The sequence below is a fragment of the Petaurus breviceps genome, unplaced genomic scaffold (assembly GCF_028583685.1).
Source record: "Petaurus breviceps papuanus isolate PSGF00001 unplaced genomic scaffold, PetGlider_PUasm1.0 175, whole genome shotgun sequence".
Classification (NCBI taxonomy): domain Eukaryota; kingdom Metazoa; phylum Chordata; class Mammalia; order Diprotodontia; family Petauridae; genus Petaurus; species Petaurus breviceps.
Window position 1 is genome coordinate 61,550,104 of NW_027185764.1, and position 26,240 is coordinate 61,576,343.

Sequence of the window (26,240 nt, forward strand, 5' to 3'; positions counted from 1 at the left end):
TAAGGAATAATGGTAACTTCAGAAGATCCTTGAATAATGAGATAGCTAAGCAGATTGTTGGGCTGGGTATTGCAGACATGTAACATGGCTCAGCACATGTTACCTGACTAACTGAAGAGGACTTGAAGCAGATGTGTCTGAGATGGGCCTCCAGAAGCAAAATGGAACTATTTGAGATAATCCTGGTGTGCCTTGTTCTGGAGACTCGTTCCTGTTTCTGATTGTTTGTCCTTCATTCTTAAAGAGGACCATGACATCAGGAAGGAGATGCCATGACTTGCAAGTCAGTTGGATTTAAGTGAGGGAGGGCTTTGCAGAGTCACCAGCCTTATTTTCATCTCTGGAGCCATCTGGGTCCAGTAGCCAGATATAGATCAGGACAACTGGAAATGACCCTGCTGTGGAGATTGAGCTGATTTATAGTATGACACTAGGACACTTGCAGGATGTTAAGGAAGATGGGGACGGCGTAGCAATGAATGGGTGAAAAAGATCCCTATCGACAGCAGCAGTGAGAATAAATAAGTTGGATAGGATTAAGAGTACTCATGCTACAGGTGGGGGTTTGCACTAGATGACTTTTTGGGATCCTTTCCAGGTCCTGGGTTATCCTGATTGTGTTTCCACAATATTCAAATTGTTTCTTCCTGCCTGCTTGTAATATTCTCTCCTTTATCTTGGAATTCCAGAACCTGGCTATAATATTCTTAGGAATTTTTGGGATCTTTTTTCAGGAGGTGATCGGTGGATTCTTTCAAGTTCTACTTTGCCCTCTGGTTCTAAAACATCAGGGCAGTTTTCCTTGAGAATTTCTTGGAGGATGATTTCTAGGTTCTTTTTTTGATCATAGCTTTCAGGTAGTCTAATAATTTTTAAATTATCTCTCCTGGATCTATTTTCCAGGTCAGTGTTTTTTCCCATGAGATATTTCACATTGCCTTCTATTCTTTCATTTGTTTGGATCTGTTTAACAGCATCTTGATTTCTCCTCAAGTCACTAGCTTCCCTTGCTCCATTCTAAATCTGAAGGAATGATTCTCCTCATTGAGCTTTTTGAGATTCTTTTTCCATCTGGCAAATTTGGCTTTTTAAGGCATTCTTCTCCTCATTGCCTTTTTGAGCCTCTTTTGCCATTTGAATCAGTCTATTTTTTAAGGTGTTATTTTCCTCAGTCAGGCTGTTGACTCTCATTTCGTAATTTTCTTGTATTGTTCTCATTTCTCTTCCCAATTTTTCCTCCATTTCTCTTATCTGCTTCTTAAGATCTTCTGTGGCCTGTAACCAGCTAGTATTTTCCTTTGAAGCTTTTGGTGCAGGAGTTCTGACTTCACTGTCTTCCTCCTGTTCCATGCTTTGCTCCTTTTTTCTTCCCAAAATAGGAGTCTAATGTTGTAATCTTCTGTCTGTTTTGTTTCCTTTGCCTGGTCATGTTGTCCCTCAGTCACTTGACCCCTGGACTTTTTGCCACAATAGGACTCTGCCACCAGACAGGGGAGCTTTCGTCCCAAATGCTGGGGTTTTCTTAACTGCCGGAGGTATTAGTTGGGTGCCGTCTCTGAAGCCTCCACACGCTCTGGCAAGCTGGACACACACCCCAGGACCTCTACCCTAGACTGCAATCCAGATCCAAGCATATTAAAGCAAGAGTGATTACTCCTCAGACTGGTTGCTTGGTCCCACTACACTCTGCAGGCCAGGAGCTGTGGCGCTGGCTGTACTGCTGCATCTCAGTGGCTTCTTGCCCTGGGGGCAGTAGCGAAGGATCTCCTAACTACTGGTCCCAAAGTCCAGACTGCAGTGACCTCTCACTTTGTCCTTAGCATCTATGTGCTGATAATTCTGGAAACTGCCACAGATGCTGGTGTTGTTGAGTCCCTCCAGCTGTGGTTGGTCAGGCCTGCCCTGGGGCTAAAACCTCTGGCTCACACGGACCTAGGCTTGGCTCCCAAGGCACTGCTGCTGGCTGATTCCTGCCAGGCTGTCAGGCTGACCTCAGTGGGAGGTTAGCTTCTCTGTGTCATTTTATGTAGGGTTATGTAGCTCCAAAGTTTGTTCAGAGCCACCATTTCATGAATTGGTGAAGGTGGAAGCTGGAGCCAGGTGGAAGTCCTGTTTCTACCCCGCCATCTTGACTCAGCCCCCTTGAGTTACAAAGTTTCTCCCCGTCTTTCCCCTACCCACTACCCAAAACAGCGATCCCACTGTATACCCCCTCCCTCAATCTGCTACTAGTGACCTTTTAAGAATGGGTCCTCTTACCCCTGTGCTCTGCCCCCTCTGACCCTCTTTTCCTACAGATTTATCTCCTGCATACATAGTTGGGGCTCTTGTTACCTGTATGATTTCAGGTGTTAACTTCCCTTTTCAGTTCTTGGTTTCCTCCTTGGTGAAGTGGAGGGATTAGGTTAGATGATATCTGAGGTCTCTTTCAGTTCTAAATTCAAGACCTTTTAATCAAAAGGGATTCTATGGTCCTGTTGCCCCACCATGTGAAGTTGAAGTTCTTTTGACTGACTTCAAGGCCTTCTCCTGCTGGAGCAGGTTGTGTCCTATTGCATGTTCTCTGTTCTCCAGCCACTCTGACCCTCTCCTGAACTGGACAGCAGCTCTGTACTGTGCCCTGCTCCTGCTGCTTCTGTGCTTCTCTCCTTCCTTTACTACCTGCTGCATTCTGCTTTCTTTCCTTTGAGCACAAATATCACACTGCCTCTTCAATGAAACTTTCATTGAGCTGTGGCTTCTTGGGCCTTACTTTTGTTCACCTTTCTCATGTGCTAATGAATGTTTACTGAGTGTTAATGCTCAAGGCACTGTGCCAGCCTTTAGGCATATAAAGGTGAAAAAAATCAGTGTCAGCACTGGACTCTGTTAGTGTAAATATAGCAGTAGTAGATTAGGAGTGAAAGAGATCAAGACAGGGTGCTCTGAAAGTTTGAGGACAGAGACTTCTTCCAACTAGGGATTGTATTTGGGGAGATGAAGGTTCATCAGGGACAAATTCACAGGCTGTCGTGCCTACACCAAGTCTTGGATGAAGGTAAAGATTCTTAACTGTAGGGGGGAGGAGTTATAAGTTGCAGGCACTGAGGATAGCCCTTGTGCATTTGTACAAGTGGAATATAGCATATGTTTGGGGGACAATGATGAGTCCCCTTTGATTGGAAATTGGAATGTGAAAAGGGGAATGTGGTGAATTTGAGTCTGGTAGGGATGATCAGAGCAAATTGCAAGGACCATAAATGTCAGGCTGAAGAGTTTGAATCTTATTTCAGAGATAGGAGGGAACCATATAAGGTTTTTGAGAAGAAGAGTGATGTGTTCAAGATCTGCTGTGCTTGGCGAGATTATTTTGGCAACTCTGGAGAGTAGAGGCAAGAGTAGTGAGGAATGGTGGTGATGGTTAAGGCAGACACAATGACAGGCTAGACTCTAGTGGTGGCAGTGCAAGTGGAGAGGAGACAGATGGGGAGATATTGTCTTGGAAGAATTGCTAGGATTTGGCAACTGATCAGGTCTGGGGACTGAGGGAGAATGCAGAGGTTTTGAGTCAGGGTGTAATGTAGTCTCCAGTGTTGTTGTGAAAAGAGTGTTGTAAATTCTAAAGAACTATATTAATGTGAGTTATTGAATTTTAACAAAAGTACAGTTATTAACAAAAATATACAGAAAATTATATAAACAGTGATTTTCTGTGTATTTTTGTCCCCCTACTTATAAACCCTGTGAAGGCAGGGACTGTGACTTATCTGAACTTTGTATCTCCCCTAGCACCTGGCACACTGCCCTGCACACAGAAGTTGCTTGTGTTTTTTGAATGAATGAATGAATGAATGACGTCACTAGGGAGCATAGTGGATTAAGCACTGGCCCTGAAATCAGGAAGACCTGAGTTCAAATCCAGCCTCAAGCACTTACTAGCCATGTGACCCTATACAAGTCATTTAATCTCTATTTGTCTCAGTTTTATTAACTATAAAGTAGGGATAATAATAGCACTTACCTTACAGGGTGAAGATCAAATGAGATAATATTTGCTTAGCACACACAGTGCTTGACACAGGGTAGGTACTGTGTAAGTGCTTACTCCCTTCTCCCCTCTTCCCTTCCCCTCCCCACCCCCTTCCTCCAGGATGGATAGAGAGGACTTTGTGAATTCTCAGAGCGAACAAAGTTAGCTAACCATGCCACCTTGGGCAGGTTTTTTCACCTGTCTTATTAGATGATTTCTTTTTTCTCTTTTAGCACCAATGTTCTGTTATTCTAGATGATTAAACCCCTAGAGGGTAGGGACCATTGATTTTGCTTATATAACCATATATGCTTGATGGATAAACCCAAGACCTTGGGTAGGAACATCCCTCAATTCCACTTCTGTAAATTTGAGGTACTTTTTTTCATCAACCAACACAACCAAAAGCAAAAACAAAAACTTGTGTGAGAATTATGTCTTTAAAAGACTGATGTCAAAGCATATCTTTCATTGTTCAGTAGAAAAGTGATGGAGTAGAGCAGGGGTTCTTCTCTGGGGGTCTGTGAACTTGTGCTTTAAAAATATTTCAATAACTCTTTCAGTATAGTTGGTTTCCTTTGAAATCTTCTGATTTTATTTTATGCATTTAAGAACATTCTGAGAGGGCTTCCCCACACTACTGAAGGGTTCAGTGACCCACAAAGTTAAGAGCCCTGGGCCTGGAAGTATAGAAGCAGACATGCATTCTCCTACATAGCCAGGACCTTGATTTGTTTTGCTTGTCTATACAAATTTGTTATCAAGGAGGGCATCTGTTGTCAAGAGAGAAAGGTGACTTGGTGGGCAGTGATAGATGTGGGGGAAAAAATCAATAAAGCATTTTAAAAATTGCACAGAGGGATGGGAGTGGAGGCACAAAGAGGCGACACAGTTTGTTACTTCCTACATAAACTCTCATATACATGTCTAAGTATACACACATTGTGTGTGTATCTGTATATGTCTGTATAAACATGTATCTATATATACAACATGCACACCAATGTGTGTGTATGTATACATATCTACATACAAGTATAAACTTTGTATGTAGTAGAAAGTTTCTTTTAACTGTCCTCTTCCTCTTCCTTCCAATGTTGAAATGTGTTTGATTGTTGATTGTATTTAAGACAAAACACTTAAAAGTACTCATGAGAGGGGGATAGGGGAATATCTGCAAATTATTCTGTGTTCTTTAGAGAGAAAGCACTGACCATAACTACACACTGTTGTGTTCTTGTTGCAGTATTGCCCCGGAGGAGAGCTGTTTGATTATATAATTGCCAAGGATCGTCTCTCAGAGGAGGAAACACGTGTCTTCTTCCGTCAGATTGTGTCAGCTGTTGCTTATGTACATAGTCAGGGTTATGCTCATAGGGACCTTAAACCAGTAAGTGACTGTTTTACAGTTAGTTTGACATTGGGCTTCAAAATTTCATTTGCTTGTGATTTTCAAATATTCAAATGCTCCTTCCAGTCCTTCCATTGTGGTTTCCAAGAAACAATAACTTTATTTATTTAGTTTATTCCACTCCTCAGCAACTTGTATTGGCATTACACTGAAGAATGCCTGGTTTTCAGTTCAGATTTTTAGTGAGTGCACACAGACAGGCAGAATTAATTTCAATTAACCTTAATTTCCTACCAAGTAAGTCACTGTGTGAGGCCCTGGGGACACAAAGACCAAATGGAAACTAGTTCTTACCCTCAAGGAGTTTCTGTTCTGTTGGGGGGGGGGGGCACGGTACAGCCTGTAAAGAGATTGGTAGATATGAATGGGAGGAAGGGCACAACTGAGGAGATGTGGGAAGATTTCACAGAGTAGGTGGCCCCTGAGCCTCAGAGGAAGATTCTGACAGGAAGAGATGAAAAAGTACATTCCAGTTACAGGGAATGACTTGTTTGAATGCACAGAGGACAGAGATGAACATTAACAGTAGACCCATTCATATGTCAAACACACCTAAGGAACCTAATAAAAGATATAAGAAGGAAGTGAATAGAAATGTAGTATATATTCAGGGTGAAACAAAGTTAAGAAACAAAAGGAAGGCACTTGAATGGAAGGACCAGAGTCTGTTGAGAACTTACTAATAGAGGTAATCTTTATGCTTAGCTTCAGTTCCCTTCATCTCCCTATATTCCTTATTGAATAACTTTAGACCACTTTTAAAAATCCATATTTCAGCTAATTCACTTGGTTCTCAAAGATCCCCTTCCAAGGATCTTATCTTCCATTCACTGGACCCCAGTCTCAGAACTCAGTCCCTGTCTCTGCCTCATTTTATACAGCTAGAATGTGTTTCAAGTGAGGTATGTGTATACTCAGGATGTAATAAAAGCACACATTAGAAACACAATTTAGGTTGGGGAGGTGGGAGGCATATCTAGGCCCTTTTTTGGGTTATAAAACCATTTGGAAGTCTAGTGTAGCCCATGGAGTATTTCTCAGAATAATGTTTTTAAGTGCATAAAATAAAATACATAGGGTTACAAAGGAAACCAATTATATTGAAATACTCTTACCAAAATTCTTTTGAAAAACAGTGCACAGGGCGTCTAAGTGGTGCATTGAATAGAGCACAAGCCCTGGAGTCAGGAGGACCTGAGTTCAAATTTGGCCTCAGACACTTGACACACTTACTAGCTGTGTGACCTTGGGCAAGTCACTTAATCCCAAATGCCCTTCGTCCCTCTCCAAAAGAAAACAAAAAACAAACAGTGCACAGATCCCATGTTAAGAATTCCTGCTCTAGGGATTAGAGTCTACAGCTCTGAGCGAGGCAGATTTTAGTCAGTGAAGGAGGCAGTGTTCTCATTGACTCAGAGCAGCATTGTTGGATTGTAGTAGTATTCTGGGTGGATTTGAGGCTTAGCTAGAAGATACAAGCCCTTAGTGGTTTGGATGAAGGTTGATGTCTCACTCTAATAAGTCTTTTTCATTGGTATCTAGCCTCCCCTTCTTGGGACTATGATGGAGTGAGATAGGGACAATCCTAGAAGCCTAGTCTTTGACCAGACCTTGATGAGATTCTTTTATCTGGTCCGGATTCTTAGGTTCTCTCCCCCTTCATTTATAAGTTTCATCCTGTGTGGGTTACAGACACCCTAACCCAAATTGACTACTCAGAGAACTCTCAAAGTGAAGGTACAAAGATTTATTAGAATCTAGAAGCGGCCAGTCCAGTCTCTGGGACAGCACCCAGAGAGAGGAGGCTGAGGTACAGAAGCTAAAGCTGGGTGAAATAAGCAAGTGTTACCTGCCCCTCCCAAACATTAACCTAATTATTACTAATGAGGCTCTAATCTTGTTAGATAACATGCATAATACATGAGGTCCACTATGCAAGCACAGTAACAACCTCAGAATACTGAATGCCCTTCAGTCTAACCTAGATACATCCTTATCTGGGCATGGGTGCCCCAAGGCTACTGCCTGTTACTTTTTATCAGTAGTCTTGTTCAGCAATTATTGAAGTTCTGTAGAAACTTAACCCTTTGTTACCTCTCACACTACCATTCCTTTCCCCAAACTCCCCAATCTAGAAACACCTCTAATTCGATCTCAATAGTTAATCCAATCAATTGTGTTAATACTCAATAGCTCTTACATTACCTTGAAATATACAATGGCTTACATACATATGGGGAAACAATACTGAACTTAGTTACAAAAAACAAGGAAGTAATAAGAATGTATATATGATAATTCAGAATGAGGAAACTTGAATGTAAGTCATTCCACACAATCCCCTTAATACCAGTAATGTCACCCCTGCCCCATAATTAACTTCTGCAAAATTTGTCACTCTTAGACATAACTAATAAAGAGGAAAACTATAATGTTAATATGCTTTGATCAAGGAAACTTCGTTATTGCAAATCTTTTTTTTTTCTTCAGGAAAACTTACTGATTGATGAATATCATAAATTGAAGTTGATTGACTTCGGTCTTTGTGCAAAGCCCAAAGTATGTATGATGAGTTAATTTATTTTACTTGTAAGCACTGCTCTTTTGTTTTTCAACATTAAAATGTTTAGTGAATAGCATCCCATATAATCACTGAATTTTAGAGTTAGAGGAGATACAATTGAAAGGGACTATTAAAAAATTGTGTTGTTCTTTGTACTTAAGATTGATATGCTACTTTGAATTTATTCCTCTTTTGTTTTCACTGACCATTGTCTGGCCTGTTAAGAAGAGTCTAAATTCCTAATTTCCCTCCAAAAAAAAAAAAGAAAAAACATTGGGGCAGCTAGGTGGCACAGTGAATAGAGAACTGGCCCTGGAGTCAGGAGGACCTGAGTTCAAATGCAGCCTCAGACAGGCCTTAACACAAAAAACTAGCTGTGTGACCTTGGGCAAGTCAGTTAACCCCAATTGCCCTACCTTCCCACCTCTAAAATGCAAAAGAAAAAAAAAAGAGTCTAAATTTAGTAGTTGTATCTGCTGGAGAGAGGAAAATTTTTAATAGTGCTGATTTTAGTAGAATCATCTTTCCAACAAATTAAATATTCTTTGATGGATCAATGATCTGTTTGTGAATGAGGTTCCTTCCACAAGTTCAGATCAAACTTTGCCCTATTTTTTTGTCATGTGAGTCAGTCTGTGTCTTTCCAGTGATCCTGCATATAAGACCTTTTCACTCCAATCTCCCAACTAGAGACCTTCTTCTAAATCCTTTAATGTATCCTGAATACCGAAGTTCAGGCTCTCTGTTTGTTTGTTATCCTTTTCTCCTGATGGGCCCACTAGAACCTGAATGCTGTCTTCTATACCATTTCCTATATGCCTGTTATTATGTGTAGTATTATGACACACTCCATTTGTTTTTTTCTATTGCTCTTTGGATCACCTATAATTCTGATTATTTTGAAGTTGAGCTGCTCTGTGATTCAGTTATTCATCAGGATAAAATTGGTACTGAAAAGATGTTTTTTTTTTCAAGGAGCAGTTTGGCATTATTGAAAATACTACATTGTTTCTTCAAAGCAAAACTGCTTGATCTTTCCTATTTAAATATGGGCTCAGCTCACTGTCCAGATGAACATATCTAATGTAGGGCATATCTAAAGTATACTACTAGGTTAGTGTACTGCCTATTTAACATAGCATAGTCTGTGCAATTTTCATTTCTTATCTGCTTGTTTTTTTCCATGTGGATTGTGGACTGTTTTCATTTGGTTATGGATCCCACTGAGGAGACATTGTGGCATTCCACTGCTCAATTTCTTGATTATGTTTTATGACTTTTTATAGTGATAATCAAAGGATAGTTGAAAAATTTCTGTGGCTATATCTTTAAAAGAATCTTTGATCTATGCATGGGAGACACTTTGGAGGAGAACCTTCTGCCTTTTTGAGTCAAATGCTTTTTTTTATAATCAGCAACACTTGGTTCTTATGTTTTCTCTACCTCTCATGTGACTGTGAAAATAGGATCTACTCTAAAAAATTTTCTTTAAAATCTTGCCCATTTGGAGTCTTCCCATGTTTTCATCAAGGATGCCCTTCATGATTACACAGAAAGGGTAGGTAGTTGCTGATTTTTCAAAATTCCACTTTTCATTTTTTTATTACGAGTTCTAATTTTTCTTCCTCCACCCATTGAGCAGGTAAACAGTATAATTCCCATTATATGGGTAAAGTCATATAGAACATTTTTCTATGAGCCATGTTGCAAAAAAAAAAAAGCCAGGAAAATAAAGTGGAAGCTTTAATCTGCACTCAGAATCCATAAATTCTCTGTCTGGAGAGGATGACATTTTTCATCAGGAGCCCCTTGGAATTGTTGTGAGTCATTGTATTGATCAGAGTAGTTGCTGATATTTTCTTGATGGAATGAATGAAAAAAGCGCTAAAATGCTGCTTACATGCTAATAATAAAAATACAAAAGAGAAGTGGTTCTCAGGGAGCTTATGTTTCTGATAGGGCTGAGTCATGGCCAGAGAAAGATGAAGTTAGTGATGTTGAGGTAGGGCTGTAAAGCAGTTGAAAGGTCCTCTTCCAGAAGCTTTAGTGGTAATGACTGATACTGTTCCCAGGAAAAGTAGTGGGAAGGGATGGAGTGGTGGGGAAGGGTAGGAAGGAAGAAGAGGGTGTACTTGGTTGGTTGTGACTGGGTAGGTGTTGGGAGCTCTCGCTAGTTAGGTTGGTTTCAGGGCAGGAGTGAGAGGTCTCACTTGGAGGTAGTGCTGCAATACCCCTCAGCAGAAAGACGGGGCATGGTCAGGTGACTGGAACCAGCTTCATATTGTGCCAGTGTGTGGCAGTGTGCAAGGAAGATGATGGAGAGTATAGTGGGTGACTGGGGCTGGCTAGATGACCTCTTACCAGTCAGCTTGGCCTTGGGTCTTAGAGAGGGACGGTGTGGCAGGATCAGAGATGTAGAATTGCAAAGGATCTTGGAGGTCATCAATGAGGAACTGAGTTCCAGAGTTAAGTGACTTGTTCAAGGTCACATAGTAAGTAAGAGAAACAGGATTCAAACCTAGGTATTGTGATTCCAAATCCAGCTCTGCCACATGGCCTCCCATAATTTTTTTAAAAATTCTTTTGGAATCTTCTTTTTGAGAACCTGAAAAAGTGAAGTCAGGATCTGAATATCTTTAAACTTGCTGCTTTCCTTTGCAGTGAGAGGCAGTTGTTCTCTACTTTGTCATCTTAAGTGCTGTTGCTACTTCCTCATAGAGCACACTGAGCTCTGGGATGTTCAAGCCCAAATAGTGTGGTTATGCTGTTGTTGATTGGGAAGACCAGTTGCTATAGAAACACTGGCCATTCCAGTCCATTTCACTGATAGTTTTGTCTGTAAATGTTCCTGGGGCAAATCTAGCTCAGGTAGAACACATTGTATAAGTTTCCTGTAGGATTGTTTTCTCCTCTTTTAGATCTTAATTTGTGAGGCAACCTGACCATCTTCCTCTGCCATTTTCTCTTTTTTTTTTTTTTTTTTCCTTTTGGAGGACAGTTGGGGTTAACCAACTTGCCCAAGTTGGTGTAACTTGCCCAAGGTTACACGGCTAATTTTTTTGTGTGGGTGTTAAGTGTCTGAGGCTGGCACCGAACTCAGGTCCTCCTGACTCTGGGGCCAGCTTTCTAGTCACTGCGCTCCTCTGCCATTTTCTGTCACCTTATTTTAAACAGCATAGCTTTTGGCCCTCATGTTTCTTCACTCAGTAAAGAGATTAGTGTTTGCTGACTGAGGTGGTTTCTGAGTACTTTTAGTCATCAAATCATGGTTAAAGCTTCTCCAAATAATGGTGATAATCATGGTCAGTCTTTAGTTTTATCTAGTTACAATTTTCCAGAGGCAACAGCTTGTTTAAATAGGTCAATTTAGAACTGTTGTTATTATTCACAATGTTTTCTCACTTTTATTTTCCTAATTTGGTAGTGGCAATTTTGACCTTTGATAACTAATCAATGGAGGACCCGATTGCATAGAAATAGCTGATAATGATCCATTTCCCACTAAGTAACTAGTTTCCTATCAGTATTTAGTTCATTTCCTTCTTCTTGATCTTTATAGTGTTTGTCCTTGTGAATGCTTTCCAACTCTCTTTTTATTTTTATGTTTTGCTTTTTGGAGAGGGGAAGGTAGGGAAGTTGGGGTTAAGTGACTTGCCCAAAGTCACATGGCTAGTTTTGTGTTGTGTCTAAGGCTGGATTTGAACTCAGGTCCTCCTAACTCCAGGGCCAGTGCTCTATTCACTTTGCCGGCTAGCTGCCCCAATATTCATGATTTTTTTATTTTTGCTCTTTTTGGAAGGCAATTAGGGTTAAGTGACTTGGCCAAGGTCACATGGCTAGTTTTTGTGTTAAGTGTCTGAGGCCATATTTGAACTCAGGTTATCCTGACTCCAGGGCTGGTGCTCTATTCACTGTGCCACCTAGGCGCCCCAGATCCTGTCCCTTTTCAAAAGTGGGTGCTTCCAACTTCCCTCTCTCCCAGCCTTCCCTCCCTTCCATCATCCCCCCTCTCATCCCCTTCCCCCCTACTCTTCTGTAGGGTGAGATACCCTATTTAGTGTTTATGTCATTCCCTCCCCAAGCCAAATTCAGTGAGAATAAGGTTGACCCATTCCCTTTTGCCTTCCTGTTCATCCCCTCCATTGTAACCATTTTCCCTTGCCTCTTCTATATGAGATAGTTTATCCCATTCTGTCTCTCCCTATCTCCTCTCGTTATATTCCTCTCTCACCTCTTAATTTCACCTTTTAAGCATCATCCCTTTCTATTAAATTAGTCCTGTTCCCTCTATCTATGTATACCTGTACACATATATACACACACAAACATATGTATTCATATGCCCATATACCCTCCTATATAGACATATATGTATGTATATGTGTGTGTGTATATACACACACACACACATTTCTGTTCCCTTCAACTATTCCCATACTGAGAAAAGTTTCATAAGTTACAATTATCATTTTTCCATGTAGGAATATAAATAGTTCAACTTTGTTAAGTTCCTTATGATTTCTTTTCCCTGTTTACCTTCTCATGCTTCTCTTGTTTCTTGTATCTGAATGTCAGATTTTCTATTCAACTCTGGTTTTTTCATCAAGAATGCTTGAAAGTCCTCTATTCCACTGAATGACCATATTTTCCCCTGAAACATGACACTCAGTTTTGCTGGGTAGGTGATTATTGGTTTTAATCCCAGCTCCTTTGACCTCCGGAATATCATATTCCAAGCTGTTTGATCTCTCAGTGTAGAAGCTGCCAGATCTTGTGTTATCCTGATCATGTTTCCACAATATTCAAATTGTTTCTTCCTGGCTGCTTGTAATATTTTCTTCTTGATCTTGGAATTCCAGAACATGGCTATAATATTCCTAGGAGTTTTCTTTTTGGGATCTTTTTCAGGAGGTGATCGGTGGATTCTTTCAACCTCTATTTTGCCCTCTGGTTCTGAAACATCAGGGCAGTTTTCCTTGAGAATTTCTTGGAGGATGATTTCTAGGTTTTTTTTTTTTGATCATGGCTTTCAGGTAGTCCAATAAGTTTTAAATTATCTCTCCTGGATCTGTTTTCCAGGTCAGTGGTTTTTCCCATGAGATATTTCACATTGCCTTCTATTCTTTTATTTGTTTGGATCTGTCTAACAGCATCTTGATTTCTCATAAAGTCTTTAGCTTCTATTTGCTCCAGTCTAATTCTGAAGGAATGATTCTCTTCAATGAGCTTTTGAGATTCTTTTTCCATCTGGAAAATTTGGCTTTTTAAGGCATTCTTTTCCTCATTGCCTTTTTGATCCTCTTTTGCCATTTGAGTTAGTCTCTTTTTTAAATTGTTATTTTCTTCAGTCAGGTTGTTGACTCTCATTTCATAATGTTCTTGCATTGTTCTAATTTCTCTTCCCAATTTTCTCTCCACTTCTCTTATTTGGTTTTCAAAATCCTCCCTAAGGTCCTCTATGGACTGTAACCAGTTCGTATTTTTCTTGGAAGCTTTTAGTGTAGGAGTTCTGACTTCACTGTCTTCCTCCTGTTCCATGCTTTGATCCTTTTTGTCCCCAAAATAAGGAGTCTAAAGTCAGATTGCTGAGCTTGCTTTGCTTGCTCATGTTGCCACCAAATTACTTGACTTTTGGGCTTTTTTCCACAGTAGGACTCTGTTACCAGACAGGGGAGCTTTGTCCCATTTGCTGGGGTTTTCTCAGCTGCTGAAGGTATTAGTTGGGTTCCCTCTCTGAAGCCTCCACACACTCTGGCTAGCTGGTTGCATACCCCAGGATCTCCACCCTAGACTGCAATCTAGATCCAAGCTGGTTAAAGCAAGAGGAGTTACCCCTCAGACTGGTCGCTTGGTCCCCCTACAAACTGCAGACCAGGAGCTGAAGCTGCCACGTGGCAGCTGCAGGGCCTTGGCTCCTCAGTGGCTTCTTCCCCTGGGTGCAAAAGCCTACCGCATCCCCTACAACTGGATCCCAAAGTCCACACTGCACTGACCTCCCACTGTATCCTTAGCACCTATGTGTTGAAAATTCTGGAAACCGCCACAGCTGCTGATGATCTGAAGTCCCTCCAAATGCTTGGCTGGTCAGGCCGCCCTGAGGCTAAAACCTTGGGGTCACGTGGGGCTGTGGTCGGCTCCCAGAGTGCTGGGCTGGCTGCTTCCTGTTGGTCCGGGCTGTCCTCAGTGGGAGGTTAGCTTCTCTTTGTCATTTTGTGTGTTCTGTAGCTCCAAAGTTTCTTCAGAGTCACCTTTTACATGAATTGGAGGAGGAGCCCTGCCGAAGCCCTGTTTTCTACTCTGCCATTTTGATACCGCCCCCTGAGGTAGTCTTTTTGCTTATGTTAATCACAAATACTGTAAGATAAGAAGACCTAGGATCCCATAAAACAGTGTTTTTTTGTAGCCTTTGTGTATGTGATGAAATGAGCTACTTTATTTTCAACTTCAAAAAGAGCCAATCTGTGAGCTTTTCTTATGTCTAGTTCCAACTTCATTGTTTATTTTATTTGAATGAATGAATGAAGCATTTATTAAGCACTTCTGTATACAGAGCACTGTTAAACACTAGAGATAAAGAGAGAATAGTAAAACAGTCCCTATTCTCAAGGAGCTTACATCCTAATGGGGGCCATAACAGAAATGGAGGGGTTCAGCTACAAGTCAGATAGAAAGATCCCATGGTTCTTAAGGGACATTAGCAAAGTGGATGGTAATGACTGTATTTTCATGTCACTTTCACTCTTAAAGTCATGATGTTGAACCATTTGTGAATGTAAGGGCTTTGGTGATAACTTTCTTTTCTGGGTCTTCAGTAGCCGTGAATGTAACCCTATAGGAAGAGTGGCTGGCTGGATTGCGTCTCCACAGGGGCTGCTTTCCAGGACGGTGACTGGACCCTGGGCTGGAGGCTCTGTCATTCCTAAGGCCCTTGGATTCAGGATCCTTGGCTTCTCTCTGAGTGTCGGAGGGGAAATGGTGGTGGCTGGACCTGTTCAGCACATGTAGACTCCTGTCTCCTCAGGATGCCTTGCTGCTTCAGCAAGCCTAGCTTGTTCATCCTATGAGTAAGAGTTCAGCAAATATGTCAATATAAATATAGAATGCTCTCTTTAGAAGTATAACAACTTGTTTTTTGCTGAATAGAATTCTGAAATTTAAAGTAATGTTTGTAAAAGTCACATGAGTCTTAGAGTTTTTGGTAACCCTTAACTATGCACACGTCTTAGGACCATTTTGCCCTTGTATTTTCATGCCTCAATGTGGTATCAAATGACTTGGGTTCTTGAATGCTATACTATTGGAGCTCAGGGTCTGGCATGTTATTTTAGGCTGAAAAAACTTTTTTTTAATACCAGTATTTTTCTGGAGATATTAAATGTTCACAAATCTTGTCTTCAGTATCATCACAGATGATTGAAAGGGAGACGCATGTAAATAGGCTATAGTTTATTTTCACTGATTCGACTGAACAAACATTTAATTTATTGTCTGTTAGCTTGCAGGGCGACTGTGCAAAATGTAACATGAAAGATGTCATGCAATAAACATTATTTCTAGGAGGTGAGCTGGCTATCAAGCAATAGCAGAGTTTAAGTGATGAAGAACCCAGCTGCTTTGCCACATATTGTTACGAGGTCTAGAGGAAGTTATGAAATCTAAATAGGGAGAGCCTGTAGAAGAGGATTTATAGAAGGAAATGGGCAAGAATTGCACAGAATGAGGTGTGGATATGTTTTAGTCTCTGTGGTTGAGATAATGGATCCATTAATGTTTCTAAGTATTTCATGAGTTGGTGTGGCCAACCTGCTGTTAATGATGAGTGAGGCATGTCTTCTCATTTTTTTTTTTAGCACATCTTCTTATAACATGCAGTATTAAAATGCAGTGATCATTCAAATTGATTTCTTTCTTCTGAGTTAAGTCCAGTCTTGCTGTCAAATGAGATTGAAATTCTTAGTAATCAAAAACAACATTTAAAGTTTTACCTTCTTTCAGCTTGGCAGTGACTTATGTATAGCAAGCCTATCAAATAGCAGATCTTTGGAAGACTTTGGTGCATTCTGTATATACTCGCCTAAGACTATTTGTAGCTCAATGCGTGTTCACTTTAAAAATTCTCATATTTAAGTTTGATTTTAAATAATGAACCACAACCATCCCTTAGATGGTTTAATATTAATTTTCCTTCATGATTGGGTTGTCTGAACCTTAAGGATGACTAAGTACATCTCTGAGATCATAAGCTTCCAGATATTTGCCTTTCATAACTTTCCTGCTTTCTTAATATAAATAACTTGGTCATTGCTACTGTAGAAGTGGCCTGAAAGTGAAATGGCCACAGCATTTATTAGCTTTATTTTTTCTTTTGTGTTGATGGTCCTGACTGGTTGTCTTATCACATCTCACTGCCTGTATTTTAGGGGTTGAAGCAAAGTGAGTGTCACTGTGACCTGGCAAGTGAATATAGGAAATGTATTTGAATGGAAATATTGATCTGAGTTTGGTCCAGATTTCCCCTCCCCTCCCCCCTCCTCCCCCCAATCCAAAGCACTGAGTTGTAAATAAAGAAGAAATCTTATGAGCAAAAAGAGTTCCCTTAATTTAAATAGAGAAGGTTTTTTGGATCTTCTCAGTAGAGAACTATATGAGGTTGCTTTTATTTGGAATGGACAAAAAATTCTAATATGTAAATGAAAACCAGATGATTTAGAATAGTGGTCAGAAAACTGTTTAGGCCTGGGCACCCTGAGTGGGGGTAAGCATTGCCTATTGGTGTCATGGGTAGATATTAGATGCACGGATAAAAGGAGAAGAAAGAGAGTAAAGGAGAAGTGGGGGAAAGATTAGGGGAAAAGAGAAGCTCATGTACTTGGTAGCCTGTCCTAGCAGTTGTTTCATATGCTGCAGACTGATTTATTTTTGTTTTATCTTGCTCCCCCCCCCGCCCCCTGCCAAGATCACGTCTTAGTCTTCTGCTTCCATCTCTTGAGAAGGGTCCCTGTATATGGATGACTTCCACAGCAGGAGGAATTGTATGCTGATTGTGTGAAGTTATGCTGTTGACAGCCTCTACTGTGGCTTCCTCTAGGCCCCAGGACTTAGGTGCCTGTGCTACCTGCTAGTCCTCTGGCTCATTTTGGTAGCACTCCATCAGAATTTTACACCTGGAAGGAACCTCAGAGATTAGGTAGTGCAATAGTGTCAAACTCAAATAGAAACAAGGGTCACTGAAGTATACTTAAGGATCTCTGCGGGCCACATACTGACTTAGTTTTAAAATGTCAGACAATCTGTGTTTTATCGTATTATTTGTTTTGTTAAATCTTTCCCGGTTACGTTTTAATCCAGCTCAGGAGGCACCCAGGACTACTGCTGGTCTTGTGTTTGATTCCTCTGATGTTGTATAGACTTCTCATTTTACAGATTAAGGAACTGAGGCTGAGACAAATGACTTGTCTAAGTATACATGGGTCGTGGCAGAGGAGAGGTCAGATCTCAGGTTTTCTGGTTTCTAGTGTAATGCTAGCCTGAAATTGTAGAGCTTTTTGAAGTAGTGAAGTTTCTGTTTATTGAGACCCCAGAAAGTTACTTTAACTCTGTGCCCCTGCCTTTATATGCCAGGAAGAACCATTTTAACTCTGAGTGTGTCAAAGTGGCATAATTTCTGTGATTCCTAAGAGGTATCTTTCCAGTTAGGATACACTTGTCATGAAGTAAAGGCTTGACTTTTTTCTTCCCCTTCATGCCCCCTAGTTGTTCTAATTTCTACTGTCTGTTGAATCCTTTATATTCAATATTCTGTCTTTTCTGCAGGGTAATAAGGATTACCATCTACAGACATGTTGTGGGAGTCCAGCTTATGCAGCCCCTGAACTAATTCAAGGCAAATCCTATATTGGATCAGAGGTATCTATGTGTTCTTCTTGTAGTTGTTTTTGTAATAAAGATTAATGCACTATCCTGGGGTTGGGTTAGCTAAGCTGGTTACAGCAGCATACCAAGGACTGCTCTACGGCCACAGGCTTGCTATATGTATTTTATAAACGGCTGCTATTAAGCATTAACAAAGATTGGCCAAGAGTATAAACAGATCATTAGCTCCATAGGGGATGAAAGTTCAAAATGTGCATTGTAATGACACTTGGTTATTGTCCTTCCTGTATGAAGAAACCAACTTCATTATGTTTTTTTTTTTTTAAACATGGGAGAGAGATGTGGAGAGAAAACTTTGAAAGTTCAGCGACAAATATGATATTGTAGATGTTTTACAAGTTGGCCTATTATGGAGGAGAGGAGCTAGTAATAACATAAGCCCTTCCAGTAAATTGTAAAGGCCAAGGACTGGTTTGTTTTTTGTGTCCTAGGGTTAAGGGAACATTGACTTTATAAATAGATGTTGAGTAGTCATTCATAGATCTGATGGGTAATCAATCCCTTTTTTAATTAAAAAATTTGTTTCGATGTGACTTTTTATATCTAGGTCACATGTCCTTTTGGAGCTTGCCTTGGTATATAAGGTGCGAAGTATTGGTCTAAAAATTCCTGCCAGATTGTTGTCCAGGTTCCCCAACAGTTTTTACCAATAGTGAATCCAGTAGTAGTGGTATTTGTGTTTATCCAACACTAGGCTACTAGCTTTACTTTTATGTGTTTTAATTTTTTTGTGTTTCTAGATTAAACGTAGAGCTAAATTGTTTTTTAAAGACCTTTATGTAAACCTTTATAGACAGTTTTACGCTATATTGATTTAAAGACCATCCTTTGTCTGGGCAATCAATTGTCCTATGTCTGCATTTACCTTTCCCTGTGATATCTTTGTTCAAACACTCCTCCCTGGATACCACCCTCCTCTCTGTCTCTCTCTCTCTGTCTCTCTCTCTCTGTATCTATCTATCTATCTATCGATATACATATATACACATACATACATACACACACATACATATGAAAATAGTTTCCCCTATTAGATTGTAAACTCCTTGAGGGCAGTAATTTGCTTCCTTGTGTTTGTATCCCTAGTGCCTGACATATAGTAAATGTGCTTAATAAATTTTTTTTTTAGTTATTCTTTTGCTTTTAGATACTATTTCCTGAATTTAACATTATTTAAAAAATCTGACTCTTAGCCTTTTAAGGCCTCAGTTTCCTCATTTGAAAAATGAGAGATTTGGAATAATGGTCTTATAGTGCTCTTCTAGCTCAAAGTCTAGACTGCCTAATTGCTGCTTTTGCTGAAAAGGAAAATGGCTTGTAGGTTTATATTATGATTTTCTAAGATAATTCTAATGACTTGTTATAGTATCTCCTCAGGTATTAATTTGAAACTTGTCCTGTAATTACTAGGACCATTTCGGATTAACAGCAGTACATATTTAAGGCCTGTTTGATTTTTTTTTAACACGCTCTTGACAGAGTAAATAGATACTTTATGTTGCCTGAAACCTCTCAGACATTGGATTTGCTTGAACTTCATAGAGTTGGGACTGTGGGACTAACAACCCCTTTATTCTTCCCATTATCCAAATAGTTCAGTGAATAAGAAATTACTTTATGGTACATAAGAAGATTTATTATTAGTCTGAAATCTGCCTTTAATGCAGTTTGGGTGTTTTTTCCCTTAGGCAGATGTTTGGAGCATGGGAATTCTCTTATATGCGCTGCTGTGTGGATTCCTACCATTTGATGATGATAATGTCATGGCTTTATACAAGAAGATCACTGTAAGTATTACATGGTGAAACTTAAATGAATATTTTGCATTTTAGGCAATTAACATTGAGCTCAAGTAGAAAGTGACTCATCTGGTAGATCATGCACACATTGAAGTATCTGTGATCTCATTCATGTGGGTACACTCCAATGGAACTGATGTAATCCATGCATGCCTTCTCGTCTTCTGTGACTCTTGTCCATCTCCTCCCATAAATCTTCAGGAGACATTCCCACCAGCACGCTAGGTACCTTCCTCAAGCTTTTTTATTGCTGTACATATACCAACAGAGTATACCGACTTTCCATCACTTATACCTTCCTTTCCATACATACTGGCTTAACTCTCTTTTTCAGTTGTCCTGTGCCTCTCCATTTCCCTTTCATTAGTTTAAAAAATATATTTATATTGATGTCTTTTATTTTTATGTCACCTAGATTTCCCCCATATTCCTCTTCCTTTTTCCTTCCAGAGTACTATTCCTTAGAATGAAGGAATTTTTATTTTTGCTGTTTGGAGGGGGCAGTTGGGGTTAAGTGACTTGCCCAAGGTCACATGGCTAGTTTTTGTGTTAAGTGCCTGAGGCTGGATTTGAACTCAGCTCCTCCTGACTCCAGGGCCAGTGCTCTATTCACTGTGCCACCTAGCCGCCCCTGAGATTATGACATTCTATAACTTTAGTGAATCCATAAATTCCACAAGTCAAGGATGTTGATATTGAGATGAGCCATTAAAAAATTAGGGCACATTTCCTAAATGTAATCCATCTTGTTCTCTTTTTCCTGTCAATTCTGGGACTAACTCATTGTCCATCTTCAGTGCCTCTCCAAGACACAACCACACCCACACCAGCTCTATACATTGTTGATCCAAATACTAGTTTGGAAGTTGGCATTCTTTACCTATTTGTCATTTTCTTGTGTAGATAGTTAGGTCCAACTCTTGAGTGAAAATGGATCTTGTTTAGGAAGTTCCTGGACCTGATGCTGGCAGTACAGTTCCATCTGCAAAAAGGAGCATGTAGGGGATCCTACCATCTAGAGGAATGTGATTCCGTTTGAACTTTTACACTGACCTCCATAATGGTGGCAGATACCTTTGTCAAGCATGTGTCTACTTGCTTTATGGCTGTTAACTAGGGGATTGTTGAAAAAGTTTTCTCTATTACAGTTTTAATGGAATCTTACATGATTTTATTATATACATAGGAGATACCTTTTGGGGTGAGAGCTAATAAGTGGAGCCATTTTGCTCCACTGAATCAAATACTTAAAAAAAAATAAGTGCAGTGGAATCTAGTATATTCACTTTTTAATCAGATTTATTATAGAGATGTGATGTGTTCATTTTTTTGGTAGTAAAGAACTCAAAATGGGTGTCCACCAATTGGTGAATGATCAAGTAGAGCATATGAATATGTGAAATAAGAAATAATGAATATAAAAAATTCAGAGAAACATGGGAAGACTTATATGAACTAATGTAAAATGAAAAAAGTGGAACCAGGAAAATAACTTGCACATTGGCCTCAGTAACATAAAGGAAAAGAATACCAAAAGGGAGCCAAATTCTGAGTAATTGAATCGACCAGTTTTGGTCTTAGAGAACGAATGATATATCCTTCCTTTTTTCTTGTGGTAAAGAGATAAGAGACTACCTGCATGTACAAAATTTTGTTTATACTGCCTTATGTCCTTGTTACCTGCTTTTATTTATTTATTTATTTTTTAAAGATTAAATTTTTAATTAAATTTATTTTATTTATTCCATTTGAAAACTTTTTATCATTATGAACTTGACAGACCAACTGAAGCCTTTTTCCACACAAAGGACAGAAAAAGAGGATTCTATAGGATAGCCTGTGTCTCCGTCATGCAACAGAATGATTTTTTTATGTTTCAAACGTAATATGGCGGTTCTAGTACTTCCCTGCTTGTATACATTCCCCGCCTTAAACATTTCTTTGCTTCCCTCTGTGTATTTTTGCTGTATTCATTGGCACTCTTTTCTTTTTTAAAATATCACTGCTAGCACCTTTCCTCCCCCTCTTCCTGTATAAGTTTCTTTCCAAGGCATCCACCTCCAAGAAAAAACACCAAAAAGCATAAAAACCTTCCATTGGAAAAAGACCTCTATGTTAGCCATATCAGAAAGTATTTGTCTTATTCTGCACCTCTAATCTTTGCCAAGAGTTGGGAAACCTGCTTCATCATCAGACTGTCGGAGTCATAATTGGTAATTACATTAATTCGAGTTTTTAAGACTTGGCTTGTTTTCCTTTACAGTGTTACAGTCATTATATAAATCATTTTTCTGATTCTGCTCCTTTTATTTAGAACCAGTTCATACAAATACTCCTAGGTTTATCATTTCTTACAGAACACTGATATTCCACATGTTTATTTACATAATTTGTTTGACCATTTCCAAATTATGTGTACTCACTTTGTTTCCAGAACTTTGCTACAAAAAAAGTATGGCTCTAAATGCTTTTGTGAATATAAAAATTTTCCTTTTTTCTTTGATACCTGTGGAGTATAAACTAAAGTTGTGGTATAACTTGGCCAAAGCATAGGCACGATTTAGTGATACTTTGGTTGTAGATCCAAATTGCTTTCAAGAAGGGTTGAATCAATTCACTTGAACCTTTCATCCTCACTATTGTCCTATATTTCTTCTGCCCTTTGTAGCTAACCTCCTCAAAAAGGCCATCTATAATAGGAATCCCTACTTTTCTTTCCTTTCACTCTCTTCTTAACAACTTACAGTCTGGCTTCTGACCTCATCATTCCAATGAAGCTACTCTTTCTGAACTTACCAGTGATCTTAATTTCTAACTGCAGTGCCCTTTTCTCATTCCTCATTCTCCATGATCTCTTTGCAATCTTTGATGCTGTGGACCCCCTCTCTTCCTTGATACTCTCTCTAGGTTATTAAGACATCCCTTTCTTCTAGTTCTTCTCTTACTTATCTCACTTCTCTGTCGCCTTTGCTGGATCCTCTTCTAGATCATGCCTTCTAACCATAGGTGTCCTTCAGAGTTCTGTCCTGGGCCCTCTTCTCTTCTTCCTTTATACCACTTCACATCATTAGCTCCCATGGATTTAATTACCATCTCTGTGCTAATGATTCTCAAATCTGCTTATCTTGTCCAAAACTCTGCTGGCCTCAAATTTTGCTTGGCATGGCAGGCTATTGCAGAAGTCTAGGTATGAGGTGATGAGGGCCTGCACAAGGGTGTGTGGCAGTGTCAGAGGAGAGATGAGAAGATAAGGTCAAAAGGCCTTGGCAAAAGCTGGTATATTGGGAGAGTGAGAGTGAGGAATCCAGGGAGGCTCCTAGGTTGTGAGCATGAGATTGGAAGGATTGTGTGTGTGTGGAGGTAGGCAGGTTACAGTTTAGGGAGAAAGATAATGAGTTCTGTTTTGAAATGCTGAGTTTAACATGTCTACTGGATATCCAGTTTGAAGTATCTGGCAGCTGGAGAAGCAAAATTCCCTCATCACCTCACACCTGGATTTCTGCAATAGCCTGTTGGTGGATTGGCCTACCTCAAGTCTTTATCCTATTGCATTCCATCCTCCATTCAGCCAGCAGAGTGATTTTGGCTAAAGCACATGTCCTACCATGTTACTCCCCTATTCAGTAAACTCCATTGGCTCTCCATTGCCTCCAGGATCAAATACACAATGCTGCATTTGATATTGAAAGGCCTTCATAGCTTAGCCCTTTCTACCTTCTTACACTTTACTCCCTGCCATGTCCTCTTTGATTCGGTGACACTGGTCTCCTGTCTTTTCCACAAGCAAGACATTCCATCTCTCAGCTCTGGGCATGTCCTCTGGCCGTCCCCCATGCCTAGAATTCTTTATCTCCTCAACTCCACCTACTGCTTCCCTGGCTTCCTTGAAGTCATGACTAAAATCCCAACTTTTACAGGAAATAACTCTTAATTCCAGTGCCTCTCCTTTGTTAATTATTTCCTATTTTTCCTATACATGGCTTGTTGTGTATATATTTGTGTTGGTTCTTCCTTTATATTGTAAGCACCTTGAGGGCAAGGATGATCTTTTGCCTCTTTTTGTATCCCCAGTCCTTAGCACAGTACTTGGCACATTGTGGGTGCTTAATAAATGTTTATTGATTGATTGAATTTTGATTTCTTTTATTATTAGTGCTTGGAGTATTTTTTCATATGGTTGTTGATAGTTTGCCTTTTTTTTTTTGTGAAAGTTACATGTTCATATCTTTTGATTGTTTTATTGGGAACTAATTCCATATATATATTTTCAAAAATTCCATATGTATGTTGATTATCAGACATATATCAGAGAAATTTGTTTAAAAGATTTTTTCCAAGTCAACTGTTTCCCTTCTAATTCTATCTGCATTGCTTCTGTTGGAACATTTTTCAAACTGATGTCATCTCAATTGCCTATCTCGTCTCCTGTGGTACAGGAGAGGATAGAGATCTTTTATTGGTTAAAGAACTCTTTCCCTATCCATAGCTGTTCAGGATTCCTCCTTTCCTTCTATATTTGATTTATGACAGTACCTTTTATATATAGGTCATGTTTTGATTTGGAGCTGATTGTTGTGTGTGTGAGCTGTATTGATTTCTTTTAGACTGCTTTCCAGTTTTCCCAGCAATTTTTGTTGAATAGTGAATTCTTACCCCAGTATTTATTTTTGTAACTGTAGTCACAATTCCTCTTGATGATTTGGTAGCTCCAGATATTTTGTACATGCTTTGAATGAAATTTCCTTTTCTATTTCTTCCTTCTGAGTTTTGATCAGGTCGATGATTTTAAGTACTTTTATGATCTGCTGCTTTACTGAAGTTACTGTTTCAGTTAATTTTCAGTTGTCTCTCTAGGGTTTTTTAAGTCCTTCATCTAACAAAAATTGATACTTTTTTTTCCTCTTTACCAATGCTTAATTTATTTCTTTTTTTTTTTTTTGGTTGCTATAGCTAGCATTTTTAGAACTATGTCAAATAATGGAGACAATAAACATTCTTTTATCCGTGGCTTCTTTAGAAAGGTCTCTAGTTTTCCTACTTCTTCTTTTTAATAGATATTATTTATTATATTAGAAAAAGACCACTTAGTTATTTTTAATATGAAGCTGCGTTGTATCTTGTCAAAATACTTTTCTGCGTCTATTGATTTTTATTTTTTGGAGATTAATATTATGTTTTATATTTGTAGTTTTCCTAATATTAACCAACCTTGCATCCATGGTACAAATCAAACCTGGTCATAGTGTATACCCTTTTTAAATATATACCTTCTTTGCTAATATTTTATTAAATATTTTTGACATTTATTAAATATTAATTGCTCTATAGCTTTATTTCTGTGCTTTATCTCTTCCTTTTGTAGGTTTTAGGACCATATATGTCTCATAGGGGCAATCTATTAGCTTTGGATTTTGGCTATAAAATTCCTCAGTGTTTTCACTTTGGAGTGTTTTTCAAGAGGTCATTGGTTGATTCTTTCTGTTTTCACTTCAGTCTCTGATTATAAATCTGGTCAGCTTTCTTTTGTTACTTTTTTGTTGTCTAGGTTTTTTGTTTGGTCATGTGTTTGTGGGAGTTAGGTGATTCTTAAATTCTCTTTCCTTGACTTTTTTCATGTTGTTTTTATAGTGGATACTTCACATAAGAAAATATTTTCAATTTTTTGATTATGTTCTGATATTTCTTGTCTCATGGAATTATTGCTCTCTGTTTAGTCTTCTATTGTTCAGAGAATTCACCTGTATAAGATTTTCCCACCTTCTGTTCCAAGCCACTTGCTCTTTCAATTTTTCACCTAGAACTTTTCATTTCATTTGCTATTTTATTTTTTGTAACTTGATTTGTATCATCAAGCACATCTTGTTCTTATGTCCAACCTTTTTCCTCGCCCCCTGAGGCCCTTAGAGTAATAAGCTTTTCTAGGTTTGTCTCTTAGACTCCTCTTGACTCATGTCTTCATTGTTTGATGCTTTATTCTATTTATTAAAATTTTTAGCTTCGGTTTTTGGATTAGGATTTTTTGCCTGGGCCACTCTCCCGGATGCTATTATTTATTTATTTATTTTTATGGAATGCTTTATTAATGTATAGTTTACATCATTCATTTCCACAAGATTTTGAGTTACAAATTTTCTCCCTGTTTTTCCCCTACCCACCACCCCAAAATAGCAATCCCAAAGGATATCCCCTCTTCCAATCTGCTCTCTCCCATATCTTCTTTCATACCCCCTTTGACTTTCTAGTAGGGCATGGTGGATCTCTATGCCCCAGTGCCTGTATATCTTATTTCTCAGTTAAATGTAAAATAATATTAATAATAGTATATATTTTTTTAAATATTTGATTTGAAAACTTTGAATTCCAGATTTATTCCCTTCCTCCCTTGTCACACACCCTTGCTAGGAAGAGAAACAATTCAATATAGGTTGTACATGTGTAGCTTATGCAAAACATTTCCATAGTGGACATATTGTAAAGACTGACTATATTTCCCTCCCTCCTATCCCACCTCCTACTTGTTCTATT

At 39.1% G+C, this 26,240-nt stretch overlaps 1 protein-coding gene across 6 annotated transcripts in view; it reads left to right on the forward strand.

The window, feature by feature from the left end:
• The window catches only part of MELK (maternal embryonic leucine zipper kinase), a 94,144-nt gene that overhangs the window by 17,591 nt on the left and 50,313 nt on the right, over window positions 1–26,240 (forward strand). For 4 of the 6 annotated variants that reach the window (XM_069085249.1, XM_069085251.1, XM_069085250.1 and 1 more), the window contains 4 exons: window positions 5,256–5,399; window positions 7,911–7,979; window positions 17,797–17,889; window positions 19,605–19,703. In XM_069085249.1, the coding sequence (XP_068941350.1) occupies window positions 5,256–5,399; window positions 7,911–7,979; window positions 17,797–17,889; window positions 19,605–19,703 (405 nt within the window). The remainder of the gene's footprint in view (window positions 1–5,255; window positions 5,400–7,910; window positions 7,980–17,796; window positions 17,890–19,604; window positions 19,704–26,240) is intronic. The other 2 variants (XM_069085253.1, XM_069085254.1) reach the window with 1 other exon arrangement.